We start from the raw sequence: 15,427 nt of genomic DNA on the forward strand, positions 1-15,427 counted from the left end.
CAGTAAGCATCCATGTACTTCCTGTATTTCATGGGCTTCTTGATCAGGTCAACTGTGGTGTTATCATAGTAGTCATTAGATCTTTCTAAAAGCAGTATCTCCTCTCTGCAGGGTGATGAGATTGTGGTGGAGTGCACCTATAACACAGCCACTCGCAAAGGAATCACGCAGTTGGGGCTGGCCACCACTGATGAGATGTGTCTGGCCTTTATCATCTACTACCCAGCCATCAGTGTTGACCACTGCTGGAGCCAGCCAAACATGCATGCATACACGGCCATGATGGAGAAGACCGACTACCAGTAAGAGCCTTCACACTGTCAGTTTCACCCACTAAATGCATGCTCTTCAACCGATCACTGCCCGCCCGTCCAGCATTACTGCTCTGGCGGCTCCGACGCAGAATATGTGGATAACTACAAATACCAAGGTGTCTGGCTAGACTAAACTCTCCTTCCAGGCTCATATTAAGCATCTCAATCCAAAATTAAATCTATAATTGGCTTCCTATTTCGCAACAAAGCTTCCTTCACTCATGCTGCTAAACATACCCTTGTAAAACTGTCCATCCTACCTATCCTCGACTTTGGCGACGTCATTTACAAAATAGCCTCAAACACTCTACTCAACAAATTGGATGCAGTCTATCAGTGCCATCTGTTTTGTCACCAAAGCACCATATACTACCCACCACTGCGACCTGTACGCTCTTGTTGGCTGGCCCTCACTTCATACTCATCGCCAAACCCACTGGCTCCAGGTCATCTACAAGTCTCTGCTAGGTAAAGCCCCGCCTCATCTCAGCTCACTGGTCACCATAGCAGCACCCACTCGTAGCACGCGCTCCAACAGGTATAATTCACTGGTCACCCTCAAAGCCTATTCCTCCTTTGGTTGTCTTTCCTTCCAGTTGTCTGCTGCCAATGACTCGAACAAACTGCAAAAATCACTGAAGCTGGAGACCCATATCTCCCTCACTAGCTTTAAGCACCAGCTGTCAGAGCAGCTCACAGATCACTGCACCTGTACATAGGCCATCTGTAAACAGCCCATCCAACTACCTCATCCCCATACTGTATTTATCTTTGCACCCCAGTATCTCTACTTTCACATTCATCTTCTGCACATCTACCATTCCAGTGTTTAATTGCTATATTGTAATTACTTCTCCACCATGGCCTATTTATTGCCTTACCTCCCTTATCTTACCTCATTTGCACTTTTTGTTTGATTTTTTCTACTGTATTATTGACTATGTTTTTGTTTATTCCATCTGTTGTATGTGTCGAACTGCTATGCTTTATCTTGGCCAGGTCGCAGTTGTAAATGACAACTTGTTCTCAACTAGTCTACCAGGTGAAGAATAATAATAATAATCTGTTTATAGACTGGAACTGTCTGGTTGGTTCAGTGGATAGTCCAGACAATGTAAACATCATGTCTGTGCCCCACAGAGGTATTGTGGAGATGTTGAAGACTAAAGCTTGGGACCAGGCGTCCATTGCTGAGCATGAGGCCACAATGAAGAAGGTCCCTCAGATTGGGTTTATCAGCAACGAACATGTAAGCATCCACTCAATGACAATGCTGCAACATCCACACCTACTGTTTATTCTGTTCCTCTGCTCCTCCTACAGAGTAACTACACCATATATGAGGGAAGCATCCTCAACATGATGGCTAGCCCTTCCGTGAGTTGCATCAGTGATCCAACTGGCCTGGGTCTGTGAAGAGTTAACTGGCAACTATAGCTTCTGGTTCAGAAGGCTGAATGTTTTCAAAATGTGTCTCCCATGCAATAGTAGAAAGTGTCAACTGTTTATTCATGATGTATAAAAAAATAAATCCATTCAGACACCTTCCTATGATTTATGTTAAATGTCTTACCATGTGCTATAATATTTTTGAGCCTGTCATGCTATTTCACTGAGTTTTTATGAGTTGGCTGGCTAGGTAGTAGGTACTAGAGTTTGGCTTTATGGACCCAATAACACTGCAATATGTACAGTTGAATGTTTGTGCTGTAGTGTTCAGGCGTTCCACCTTAAACATCTTGACCACAGTAAAAGTCCAACCCTCGCTGCCCTAGCTCTTCGTTCAAACTAATTAGTGATTCTATGGCCTTATGAGTTTAGAATTTTCTGTGCAGTCTAATTTTGGTTGAACTGCTTAAACACGTTTCATCCTTGACGAATGCCACAAGTAAATTAACAGAATTATAGTCACTGATTTCCTTTTTTCCATATTTAACAGACTATTTTCTCCAGCTCTTATTAATTTTTAGTGACTGTCTTTAGCCTTCCTGCTTTATCAATTGTAATATGAACTATCATTTTTATTGTTTTTATCATGCACAGAATTTTGATGCAGATTTTTATTGATGGCAAAATCTGAGAACCGGAACTCTTAACGCTAGAATCCTTTATTTTAAGTTGTGTACCCCATTTATTCTTGGAGAATATATCTCGGGCCTATAAATGCCTCTGGCTTAGTTCAACTGTCGTACCCCACCAGAATCCAAAATGTATGCCTTTTCTACGCCAGTGTTTGTGCACCGTATCGCCTCAACGGTTACATATCTGGCCTTTTCCTCAGCTTTTTATCAAAATGAACACTGTTGCAGAGTATCTTAGATGTGGCCACATGTTGCTGCTGAGAAGGTAATTACATTCATCTCCAATACAGCTGACTCTTCATACAGCCTGTACTGCCTTTCCAGCTGCTTGTCAGCCATCAAGTATTCAAGATGTTTAACTTCAAATTACATACATCTTCCCTGTATTCTACGTTTTGTATCATGATGCAAAATGCATCATACATGGATGAGTTCTGTATTTTGAAAGTTACATATTTTAACTGGATGGCTGACAAGCGAAAACATGTCAATGGAAAAACAAAACAAATACGAGTCCCGCCGAGTGTTTTCTTAAATGTAGGAAAACAAAACAAATACGAGTCCCGCCGAGTGTTTTCTTAAATGGAGGAAAACAAAACAAATACGAGTCCCGCCGAGTGTTTTCTTAAATGGAGGAAAACAAAACAAATACGAGTCCCGCCGAGTGTTTTCTTAAATGGAGGAAAACAAAACAAATACGAGTCCCGCCGAGTGTTTTCTTAAATGGAGGAAAACAAAACAAATACGAGTCCCGCCGAGTGTTTTCTTAAATGGAGGAAAACAAAACAAATACGAGTCCCGCCGAGTGTTTTCTTAAATGGAGGAAAATAAAACAAATACGAGTCCCGCCGAGTATTTTCTTAAATGGAGGAAAACAAAACAAATACGAGTCCCGCCGAGTATTCTCTTAAATGTAGGAAAACAAAACAAATACGAGTCCCGCCGAGTATTTTCTTAAATGGAGGAAAACAAAACAAATACGAGTCCCGCCGAGTGTTTTCTTAAATGGAGGAAAACAAAACAAATACGAGTCCCGCCGAGTATTCTCTTAAATGGAGGAAAACAAAACAAATACGAGTCCCGCCGAGTGTTTTCTTAAATGTAGGAAAACAAAACAAATACGAGTCCCGTCGAGTGTTTTCTTAAATGGAGGAAAACAAAACAAATACTAGTCCCGCCGAGTATTCTCTTAAATGGAGGAAAACAAAACAAATACGAGTCCCGTCGAGTGTTTTCTTAAATGGAGGAAAACAAAACAAATACGAGTCCCGCCGAGTGTTTTCTTAAATGGAGGAAAACAAAACAAATACGAGTCCCGCCTAATATTTTCTTAAATGGAGGAAAACAAAACAAATACGAGTCCCGCCGAGTGTTTTCTTAAATGGAGGAAAACAAAACAAATACGAGTCCCGCCGAGTGTTTTCTTAAATGGAGGAAAACAAAACAAATACGAGTCCCGCCGAGTGTTTTCTTAAATGGAGGAAAACAAAACAAATACGAGTCCCGCCGAGTGTTTTCTTAAATGGAGGAAAACAAAACAAATACGAGTCCCGCCGAGTGTTTTCTTAAATGGAGGAAAACAAAACAAATACGAGTCCCGCCGAGTGTTTTCTTAAATGGAGGAAAATAAAACAAATACGAGTCCCGCCGAGTATTTTCTTAAATGGAGGAAAACAAAACAAATACGAGTCCCGCCGAGTATTCTCTTAAATGTAGGAAAACAAAACAAATACGAGTCCCGCCGAGTATTTTCTTAAATGGAGGAAAACAAAACAAATACGAGTCCCGCCGAGTGTTTTCTTAAATGGAGGAAAACAAAACAAATACGAGTCCCGCCGAGTATTCTCTTAAATGGAGGAAAACAAAACAAATACGAGTCCCGCCGAGTGTTTTCTTAAATGTAGGAAAACAAAACAAATACGAGTCCCGTCGAGTGTTTTCTTAAATGGAGGAAAACAAAACAAATACTAGTCCCGCCGAGTATTCTCTTAAATGGAGGAAAACAAAACAAATACGAGTCCCGTCGAGTGTTTTCTTAAATGGAGGAAAACAAAACAAATACGAGTCCCGCCGAGTGTTTTCTTAAATGGAGGAAAACAAAACAAATACGAGTCCCGCCTAATATTTTCTTAAATGGAGGAAAACAAAACAAATACGAGTCCCGCCGAGTATTTTCTTAAATGGAGGAAAACAAAACAAATACGAGTCCCGCCGAGTGTTTTCTTAAATGGAGGAAAACAAAACAAATACGAGTCCCGCCGAGTGTTTTCTTAAATGGAGGAAAACAAAACAAATACGAGTCCCGCCGAGTGTTTTCTTAAATGGAGGAAAACAAAACAAATACGAGTCCCGCCGAGTGTTTTCTTAAATGGAGGAAAACAAAACAAATACGAGTCCCGCCGAGTGTTTTCTTAAATGGAGGAAAACAAAACAAATACGAGTCCCGCCGAGTATTTTCTTAAATGGAGGAAAACAAAACAAATACGAGTCCCGCCGAGTATTTTCTTAAATGGAGGAAAACAAAACAAATACGAGTCCCGCCGAGTATTCTCTTAAATGGAGGAAAACAAAACAAATACAAGTCCCGTCGAGTGTTTTCTTAAATGGAGGAAAACAAAACAAATACGAGTCCCGCCGAGTGTTTTCTTAAATGGAGGAAAACAAAACAAATACGAGTCCCGCCGAGTATTTTCTTAAATGGAGGAAAACAAAACAAATACGAGTCCCGCCGAGTGTTTTCTTAAATGGAGGAAAACAAAACAAATACGAGTCCCGCCGAGTGTTTTCTTAAATGGAGGAAAACAAAACAAATACGAGTCCCGCCGAGTATTTTCTTAAATGGAGGAAAACAAAACAAATACGAGTCCCGCCGAGTGTTTTCTTAAATGGAGGAAAACAAAACAAATACGAGTCCCGCCGAGTGTTTTCTTAAATGGAGGAAAACAAAACAAATACGAGTCCCGCCGAGTGTTTTCTTAAATGGAGGAAAACAAAACAAATACGAGTCCCGCCGAGTATTTTCTTAAATGGAGGAAAACAAAACAAATATGAGTCCCGCCGAGTATTCTCTTAAATGGAGGAAAACAAAACAAATACGAGTCCCGCCGAGTATTTTCTTCATGGAGGAAAACGAAACTGACGGACCTACCTGAATTAACCCAACAGAATTAACGCAGCAGTTGAGAATACGGTTCGGATAAGAAAATGGTAGTTTTCAATAACTGTGGTCCCCGACGCTGCCACTCGTTGGAGCTGAACCGTTCTAGGCACCACTTTAGAAACTATCAGTCTGGGCAAACCATCAGTATTATAACACCGGTACTCAGTTCCTCAGTTCCTGCCAAAGTCATGCTCAGCACCACAACGGAGAAAGACCTGGCACGGCAGTGTAAACACTTTCCCCTGTCAGGTTCTGAATGTCCAAAGTGAAGGAAATTCTGCTTAACACGGACCGTGTTTCTCTTCTACATCCCTTAATGTGACACGGCATCAGGCTTCTTCCCTCTGCTGGTTGTCATAAATCATGAATGCGTTTGGCATCTTTTACCAAACTATTCACATATGGACAAATAACGTTTTAGCAGAGAGTTTGCATTAGTTTAATGTGGTGCTTGTCAATGCTACCTCAAACATCATTTACATTTCTCAAGGAAAGCAAGGACCATACAGCCTCACCTTCCCAAAGACATTTTCAATATTGCACAATGTTTACAATTAGCTTCATTCATGGACAAATAATAGTTTTAAAGCATGTAAACAGCTGGAACTTCCCCAAAAAGTAGATGTCCGAGCTTAACTAATGTATAGGGGTTAGGAAGGGAAACGTTATGTCCAAAGCACAAGTGAACAACAATGCTATACCCCCCCTCAATAAGGCATGACATGCTTGAGATTGAGGAACAGGATAATAAGGGAACCATTCCCGTTATGTCAGAATATAACTGATGTTTTGTTTTATCTGCATGAGATCTGGTTTGTCAGATTGTCGAACATTTACAGCAAGTGTTACTGCGACAGCCGATTTGAATGGTTCCAAAACTGTTGCAGTAGAAGTACATTATTCAACTGATTGTTCGAGTTGTCCTTCCCCAATGAGTTGTTTAAATTGCTCAAGGAAGGACATAGTATTTCAGACGTTAAGACCTGGTGATATTTTTCCTCAAGTACCATTATACTGTTCATCACGTGGCACAAACAATGAGATGTATAGGACAATCCTGATTATAACTGGTTGGTTCGAGCCCTGAAAGCTGATTGGCTGACAGCCGTTGTATATCACGGTTATGACAAAACATGTATTTTTACTGCTCTAATTACATTGGTAACCCGTTAATAATAACAATAAGGCACCTCGGGGGTTTGTGATATATGGCCAACAAATAGCTCTTAGCCGTGGTATGTTGGCCATATACCACACCTCCTCGGGCCTTATTGCTTAATTAATGTTGTGCCACGTGTATTTCCACCCATCTGATGTACTTGACATATACCTATGGAGACATGCACACGTAAAAATAAACATCACCTTACACATTAACATCAGAGTTTGGCTTGGGGGACAGGAGGGAGCAGATTACATTTTCACTTCAAAATATATTGACAATAAAATAATATACATGAAACACACTCCTTTTGAGTCTTTCTTCCTCTCCGTGGATGGATAAACTTACTGGAGCAGACATGGACCCCAAGTAGCACAGAGAGATAGTGCCATGTGTTACAGAGAACAGAGAGAGATGAATGATTGGGAAGAAATGCTTTAGGGGTAATCATGGCACAGGGCGACGTAAGAGCTATAGGAGGATAGGTCATCTTAAGAGCTATAGGAGGAGATAGGTCCTCTTTGCTGTTCGTTTGTGCAGAATATTCCCCCTTCACCAGTTAGTTGAGAAGTCCAGCCTCGGTCACAGTCAGTGAGGAGTGTTCTCAGGGTCAGTAACACGTTCCCTCTGTGTCTCTTGGTGAATCACTGGATATACTGTACAGATGGGCACAACACTGAATGAATCTGTGATTACAATATGTGTGGACATGTTTCATTGAAGCTTTTGCTCCAGCAAGTCCTCGCTTGGTTTGAATTTTATGGGTGTGTTTTAATAGAGTGCCTGATAGATCAAAGGTCATAGGGAGGTCATGGATGCAAATTGCCATGACAACCAATAAGTACATCACTGCTGGGCCAATAGGGCGCTCCGATTAGCCTTCATCTTCTCCAGGCGCTTGGCCAGGTGGCTGTTACTGGCCTCCAGCTCATCAATCCTGTCCAGGGCAGACCTCAGCTAGAGAGAACGGAGAGAAAAGGTTTAGAGTTTGAGACGGGAGAAGCAACCTGAAGGCAACAACGTATACCTGGTGTAGACTTGATACCAAAACATGTGGGCTTGACATACTAGATATGACCCAATGACTTGTGGGTTCTGTGATTCTGTTTTTGTAAACCTGACATTATAGTAGCCTACCTCTCTCTGTAGCTTGCGTTTCTCCACTTTGAGCTCGTCCTCTACTTTCTCTGCGCTCTCAGAGGCCGACTTGTAACGAGTCACCTGACCCTCCAACCGGATGATCTGGCCAAGAGAGAAATGAAGGGGTGAATAAATGGATTGATGGTTGAAATGTGATGTGCCTCATACTAGACTGAACACATTACTTACTTAATATTCCATGGAGCTCCTAGTGGAGAAAATGGTCAAAAGTCTCCAACCCAGACTGTACAAGATACTACTTATTATCTCACGTGATTGGTCAGGTGTTTCATGGATATAGTCATACATGTCTTCCTCTGTCTAGGAACTAAAACGGTACTTACATTCTGTTCCAGGGCTGTGACTTCCTGTTCTGATTTCACCAGTTTAAACTTGAGGTCACTGATTTGCCGGTTGGCATCCCCTGTAGAAGAAGAAATAAAGATAGAAGGATGTGAGTCAAATATTGTTGTATAGGTTTGCATAATGTATACTCCACTTACACACTTGACAAAGTACACTAGGGAGACAGCCAGGTAAAGGGCTAGATCTGTCTTAGTAAAGGTGAAATGTGACTCACTCTGTAAGTCGAGGATGTGGGGGTCCATGCCGTTCTCAAGTCTGTCCTCCTCAGGACTCAAACCCTCTGTCCCGTTCCTCTGTTTCCCCTCCAGCTGAGACTTCAGCCTCTTCACCTGATCAGCTAAACTCTCCCTCTCATCAACTATTTTCCTCAGTCTGACTTCTGCAATACAAACAGACAGCTGACTTTGAATCAACAGCATGAAATTCTAATAGTTGGTTAGTAAAAGGGTAGTTTGAGTAGTCGAGATCAGTAATAGAGTAGTTTGAGTAGTCGAGATCAGTAATAGGGTAGTTTGAGTAGTCGAGATCAGTAATAGAGTAGTTTGAGTAGTCGAGATCAGTAATAGAGTAGTTTGAGTAGTCGAGATCAGTAATAGGGTAGTTTGAGTAGTCGAGATCAGTAATAGGGTAGTTTGAGTAGTCGAGATCAGTAATAGAGTAGTTTGAGTAGTCGAGATCAGTAATAGAGTAGTTTGAGTAGTCGAGATCAGTAATAGAGTAGTTTGAGTAGTCGAGATCAGTAATAGGGTAGTTTGAGTAGTTGAGATCAGTAATAGAGTAGTTTGAGTAGTCGAGATCAGTAATAGGGTAGTTTGAGTAGTCGAGATCAGTAATAGGGTAGTTTGAGTAGTCGAGATCAGTAATAGGGTAGTTTGAGTAGTCGAGATCAGTAATAGGGTAGTTTGAGTAGTCGAGATCAGTAATAGAGTAGTTTGAGTAGTCGAGATCAGTAATAGAGTAGTTTTGTACGTCAACATTTACCACACAGTTCAATTAACAGCCTTGTTTTTCTAGTTTCTAATCTGTATTATTTTTTTAATACATACAACACATTGTACTTAATTACTCAGATGTTTTTTATATATATATACACAGTACTAGTCAAACGTTTGGACACACCTACTCATTCAGGGGGTTTTCTTTATTTTTACTATTTTCTACACTGTAGAATAATAGTGAAGACATAAAAACTATGAAATAACACATATGGAATCATGTAGTGACCAAAAAAGTGTTAAACAAATCAAAATAGATTTTAGATTCTTCAAAGTAGCCACCCTTTGCCTTGATGAGAGCTTTGCACACTCTTGGCATTCTCTCAACCAGCTTCATGAGGAATGCTTTTCCAGCAGCCTTGAAGGAGTTCCCACATATGCTGGGCACTTGTTGCTGCTTTTCCTTCACTGCGGTCCAACTCATCCCAAACCATTTCAATTGAGTTGAGGTCGGGTGATGGTGGAGGCTAGGTCATCTGATGCACACTCCATCACTCTCCTTTGTAAAATAGCCCTTACACAGCCTGGATGTGTGTATTAGGTCATTGTCCTTTTGAAAAACAAATGATAGTCCCACTAAGCGCAAGCCAGATGGGACGGCATATCGCTGCAGAATGCTGTGGTAGCCATGCTGGTTAAGTGTGCCTTTAATTATAAATAATTCACTGACAGTGTCACCAGCAAAGCACCATCACACCCCCTCTTCCATGCTTCATGGTGGGAACCACACATACGGAGATCATCCATTCACCTACTCTGTGTCTCACAAAGACACTGCTGTTGGAACAACAACAAAAAAAAATCACAAATTTGGACTCATCAGACAAAAGGACAGATTTCCACTGGTCTAATGTCCATTGCTCTTTTTTCTTGGCAGGTCTCTTCTTATTATTGGTGTCCTTTAGTAGTGGTTTCTTTGCAGCAATTCAACCATGAAGGCCTGATTCACGCAGTCTCCTCTGAACATTTGATGTTGAGGTGTGTCTGTTACTTGAAATCTGTGAAGAATCTATTTGGGCTGCAATTTCTGAGTCTGGTAACTCTAATGAGCTTACTCTTGGGGTGGCAGATAGCCTAGTGGTTAGAGTGTTGGACTTGTAACCAAAAGGTTGCAAGATCAAATCCCTGAGCTGACAAGGTAAAAATCTGTCATTCTGCCCCTGAACAAGGCAGTTAACCCACTATTCCTAGGCTGTCGTTGAAAATAAGAATTTGTTCATAGTTAGTTAAAGAAAGGTCAAATAAAAAAAATCCTCTGCGTCTGCCTTTCCTGTGGTGGTCCTCATGAGAGCCAGTTTCATCATAGAGCTTGATGGTTTTTGTGACTGCACTTGAGTAAATGTAAAACCTTCTTGAAATGTTATGGATTGACTGACCTTCATGTCCTAAAGTAATGATGGACTGTCATTTCTCTTTGCTTATTTGAACTGTTCTTGCCATAATATCGATTTGGTCTTTAACCAAATAGGACTATCTTCTGTACACCACCCCTACCTTGTCAAAACACAACTGATTAACTCAAACGCATTAAGAAGGAAAGTTCATTTAAATGCATTCCAGGTGACAACCTCATGAAGCTGGTTGAGAGAATGCCAAGAGTGTGCAAAGCCGTCATCAATTCAAAGAGTGGCTACTTTGAAGAATCTCAAATATAAACAATATGTTGATTTGTTGAACACTTTTTTACGACACGATTCATACACGTGTTATTTCATAGTTGTGATGTCTTCACTATTATTTAAAAATGTAGAAAATAGTAGAAAGAAAACCCCTGGAATGAGTAGGTGTGTCCAAACTTTTGACTGGGACTGTATAAATAGACACTATATACTTCATTGCAATAATAAAACATTTCACCCAAATGATCACAATCTGCAGTTCATTGAAAACCTGAGAATATGGACACAGTCGCTTACCGCTGAAATACTGTACAGTGTGTTGGAGGGACTGTGAGTATGGATGAAAAGAGTTTTAAACAGCTGACACATACAAATGAGTGGAGATAACATGTCATGGGATTGATATATTCTCCCACTTATTACCTATTTAATCATGTAATTGTTATCTAGTATGTTGCATGTAAAAACCTGACAGATGAACAATACAGAATTGTTGTTGTGTAATATAATCCTACCCGCTGTGCATGAATGGAAGCTTGGTGAGGTTTTATGGAAGCCAGAAATCAGTATGCAATAGTGCAAAATAAAACAAAACCAATCGCTCTTCAACATGGTCCATTTATTCAAGGCACTAAATAAGTCATTAAATAAAACATGTAATTCCTTTGAGTAAAACAAAGAAACCCACAGAGACTGGCTGCAACCCCAGTCAGTAGTCTATTACACATCAAATAACACTTTGAGACTAGAGTGATCATCAACTAGTTTACTTTGCAAGGATCTTTGCCCTTGCCCTTCCTATTGCCCCTTTGTCCCTTTCTTACACCGCTCTCCTGTTTCTTGGCTTCTTCCACTGGGGGGCGCTCTCTCCCCTCCTCCACCGCCTCGGGTAATGGCTGTATCTCTTGGCCAAGTGCCGAGGGTCTGGGTGAGGAGCTGATGTGCTCTTCTTCTACAGGTAGATAGGTTTCCTCCTCTTTCACAAGTAGAACGGCTTCTTCACAACTGTCTATATGTCCAGCGGAGGCCCCATCGTTTAACTCATTGTCTCCCCCTGCTGGTGAACTTGTTGAAGCCTCCCCCTGTTCTGTCTGTTGCTCCTCCTGAATGGCTTCCTGCTGGAGATTCTCCTCATAGATGTTCTCCTCAATGATGCACCATTCTTCTCTCTCTACACGACTGGGTGGTTCTGATTGGATCCTGTCTGGGCTGGGCTCTACCTCCTCTGTCCTGTCTGAGATAACCTCTCCACTAGAGTCGCTGCTCCTCTGAGTTAGAGCTACATCCAGGGAGTTCTCCGTCAGTACTTGATCACTCTGGGATTGTTTACATGTACATTTACAGGTACATCCTTGTTTCTCCCTTGATTCTGCTACATCCATCTTCTGATCACCTTGAACTCCTGGTAAGGTATTTTCTAAGCTGGTCTCTAGCCTCTCTGGTAAATCAGGGATCACCTGTTGGTCTAGTCTAGTCTTCCCCTCCTCTGTTATCATAGGTGTAACCGTTTTGTCAGAGATAGTGGATGGGGGCTCCTTTGCCTGAAGCTCTTTAGTATTTGGTTCATCTTCCTTCATGCCACATACAGATTCCTGCCAAATCTGATCTGGCTTGCTCTCCACTGAACTCGACTCCAGCTCTTCAACCCTCTCAGATAATTTCTGTCCGTCAGAGTCTGTGATCTTTGGCACAGTTTCCACAGAGCTTTCTGTACTGAAATGATCATTCTTATGTTGCTGAAGAGAATTCTGTGTATCTTTCTCAAATTCACTTAAAGTGTTTATTATGAGTGGATCTGTCTTGATTCCAACCTCGTCAGGACATTCAGAGATAAACAGTTCAATAGAGACTGTAGATGAGATAGCAGATGTTCCAGTAGATGTTACTTGGCCAGTCTCTGCCTGATGCTCTGCAGGATGCCCTGGATTATTCTTCATCTCCATCCCTATTGTTTCTGTTTTCTTTAATGATCCCTGAGAGATCTGATTTGGGCTGGTCTTTGCCTCCCCTAGACATACAGAAATCCTCAGAATCGTCTTAATCATCTCAGATTCCGTGATCCTTGAGTTTTCTGGAATGACTTGACCTTTAGTCCCAGGATCATACTCCTGGGTGTTCTCTCCTTGCAGGTCACTTTGAGATTCACTTTGGATTTGACTAAGAGTCGCCTCTGTCTCATCGCAGAGAGTTGGACCAGAGATGTCCTGTTCTTCAGTAGACACAGCTGTGAGAAGCTCTTTGTTTTCCCGTCCTTTCTCAAGGTTTGTGATTTCCTCACATTGTCCGTCAGTGCCACCGCTTACTGGTACAGCTTCCTGGTTACTTTCTCCACTGTTTTCCTCATTCTCTGCCTGTTCCTGGGATTCTGGTTCAAATCCTCTTTGATTCAACCCCTCTCCATTGTCACTGCCACCATCTGTATATTCCTTTTGAACCAAAATGGCTCCTTCAAGTTCAGCAGGTTCCACCAGAGTTTGTGTGTCACAGTATTGGGGTTTCTCTACTTCATATTCAATCTGAGTCTCTTTGTCACCAAAATGCACCAAAATGGCTTCTTCAGGTACAGCAACATCCACCTGGGTCTCTTGGTCACAGTACTTGGACTGCTCTGCTTCAGTGTCTGTTTGTTGCTGCAGGCTGTCACTCAACTTGTCTTGGTTCAACTTGTCCGAAGATTCTATCTCCAGTAGTGCCCTCTCCTGGTCATGTGAGTAGTTGTCAGCCTCATGTAGAAGTCTGCCTCCCCCTGGTGTCCTCACCTCGCCATGGTCCAACTGCATCTCTGGTGCTTCGCCTGGAAGATCACAGGGAATAGATTGGAGGGCCAGACACAGGTCATTCTTCAACGTCTGACAGTGCAAGCACGGAAATTCAATGATCGCTGGAGGGGAATTCATTTGGAGACATTTGTAGAGAATAGAATCAAGGCCTTGATCCCGGCTGAATTAGAATGCAGAATCAGCGACTCAACAGGATGAATTAACATTATGATGATACTCCCACGGAGGACAATAGTACAAAACAATGACGTCAGAAAAAAAGAAAAAGAAAGTCAACCATTATCGTTTTGTATCCCATCATGCAACACAAACATAACCCTGACATTTCTAACGGTGATTCATCCGAATGACAGAAGACAAGTGAAATAAAACACATGACCACAATATCATTCAACATGATTCGAGTAGGATGGTGGTAAATAAGCAGAGATCAGATATGAGCAACTGCAACGGTGGGTTATTTTCTTACCAAGCATGCTCTCCCCACCATGAGATGGCTGGGACTCCTGAGCCAATCGGGAGGTAGAGTCTGCACTGCGAGGCCCGTCAATCATCTGTCCTGCATCCCCATTGGTGGTTACATCAGGTGACAGCACTATCCCATGTTTCTGATTTGGGAGAGAACGAGTCAAATAAAGCTGAATAATCTTTCAGAAAGTATTTTTCCCATTAGAACTTCCTATTGTTCTAGTGTTTGCTGACATGTGCACGGAGGCCCTCTTGGAAGTCATGATGAGGAAACCTTCCCTCAGCAGTACCTCAAGGTGCTGTACCTTCAGAGTGTCTTTGAGGTGGACCACCTGATCCCTGAGCTTATCCCGCTCATCCCGCACGCCGGCGTCTGAGAATTCCCTCTGCCTCTCTAAGGCCTGAGCCATACCCAAGCAGCAGCAGCAGGGGGAGGAGGAGGAGGAGGAGGAAGAGGAGGAGGAGGAGTGGGAGGAGGAGGAGGAAGAGTGGGTAAAGAAGGGAAGGATAAACACAGTAAAGGAAGAGAGAAGCATTGAGGGGAAAAAAGAGATACAGTGAAAATGTCTTGGTTAGTTTGGAGCGTTAAACTTGAGTAGCTGACAGAGGAATGGAAGCGTTTTCTGTAGAACGTCCTGGAACAATGATCCGGCTAGCGGTTTGGGGTTCACCCCCTATTCCGCGAGCGTACCCCAATCTTTTTCTCCTTCCATCCGAGGGTCTCCTGCAGGTCGGAGATCTCCCTAACACAGCTGTCCCGTTTGAGACGGAGCTGGCCCACCTCCTGGCCACGGGACGAAAGCAAGATGGAGGAGAAGAAGGGACAGAGGAGAAGGGACAGAGGAGAAGGGACAGAGAAGGGACAGAGGAGAAGGGACAGAGGAGAAGGGAGGGACAATCAGCATGCAGAGAGTTTGCAGCAGGAAAAGAGACTACAGCAAGTTTAGCAAGAGACCTAAGTTAGATCTATGTTAGTGTGATGTTCTGAGTGGAAGTACTGTTTTTGTTACCGTATTGTTGTTAGCAGGAAGTCTTTGCGATGACCTGAGTACTCACGGTTAACAGTTCTTCACTCTGTTTCAGCGTCTCTCTCATCTCGTTAAACTGGCGCTGCAGAACACTGTGGGCGTGCCTCTCCCTCTCAAACTCCTTGGCCTTGTCGTTATACTCTCGTTTAGACTCGTACAGCTGCTCCTCCAGCTCAATGAGCGAGTCCTTCAGCGTGTCCACCTGGTACATGAGGTTGGACTTCTCGTTGTGTAGCTGGGCGTTGGACACCATGGCCTTACGGTACTTCTCCTCAGACTCCACCAGGGAGTCCTGTTGAGAAACAAAATGGAGG

At 42.5% G+C, this 15,427-nt stretch overlaps 1 protein-coding gene and 1 long non-coding RNA gene across 42 annotated transcripts in view; one reads left to right on the forward strand and one right to left on the reverse strand.

The window, feature by feature from the left end:
- The first annotated feature begins 1,454 nt into the window (after positions 1-1,454).
- LOC110527285 (uncharacterized) lies at positions 1,455-1,856 on the forward strand. The gene is made up of 2 exons (XR_005037371.2): positions 1,455-1,563; positions 1,638-1,856. It is a non-coding gene; the product is annotated as an uncharacterized LOC110527285 (long non-coding RNA).
- A 4,114-nt stretch (positions 1,857-5,970) lies between these two features.
- Positions 5,971-15,427, reverse strand: part of LOC110517899 (leucine-rich repeat flightless-interacting protein 2) — a 53,506-nt gene continuing 44,049 nt past the window's right edge. For 12 of the 41 annotated variants that reach the window (XM_090207563.1, XM_090207557.1, XM_090207551.1 and 9 more), the window contains 5 exons: positions 15,142-15,405; positions 14,777-14,869; positions 14,391-14,486; positions 14,087-14,225; positions 11,436-13,631 (listed from right to left, as the gene is read on the reverse strand). In XM_090207563.1, coding sequence (XP_090063689.1) covers positions 11,599-13,631; positions 14,087-14,225; positions 14,391-14,486; positions 14,777-14,869; positions 15,142-15,405 — 2,625 coding nt within the window. In that variant the 3' untranslated portion in view covers positions 11,436-11,598. Of the gene's footprint in view, positions 7,675-7,854; positions 7,960-8,201; positions 8,282-8,437; positions 8,603-11,435; positions 13,632-14,086; positions 14,226-14,390; positions 14,487-14,776; positions 14,870-15,141; positions 15,406-15,427 lie in introns of those variants that run through there. The other 29 variants (XM_090207572.1, XM_090207582.1, XM_090207579.1 and 26 more) reach the window with 5 other exon arrangements.

The sequence above is a fragment of the Oncorhynchus mykiss genome, chromosome 18 (assembly GCF_057628025.1).
Source record: "Oncorhynchus mykiss isolate SJ-2025 chromosome 18, ASM5762802v1, whole genome shotgun sequence".
NCBI classification, from domain to species: Eukaryota; Metazoa; Chordata; class Actinopteri; order Salmoniformes; family Salmonidae; genus Oncorhynchus; species Oncorhynchus mykiss.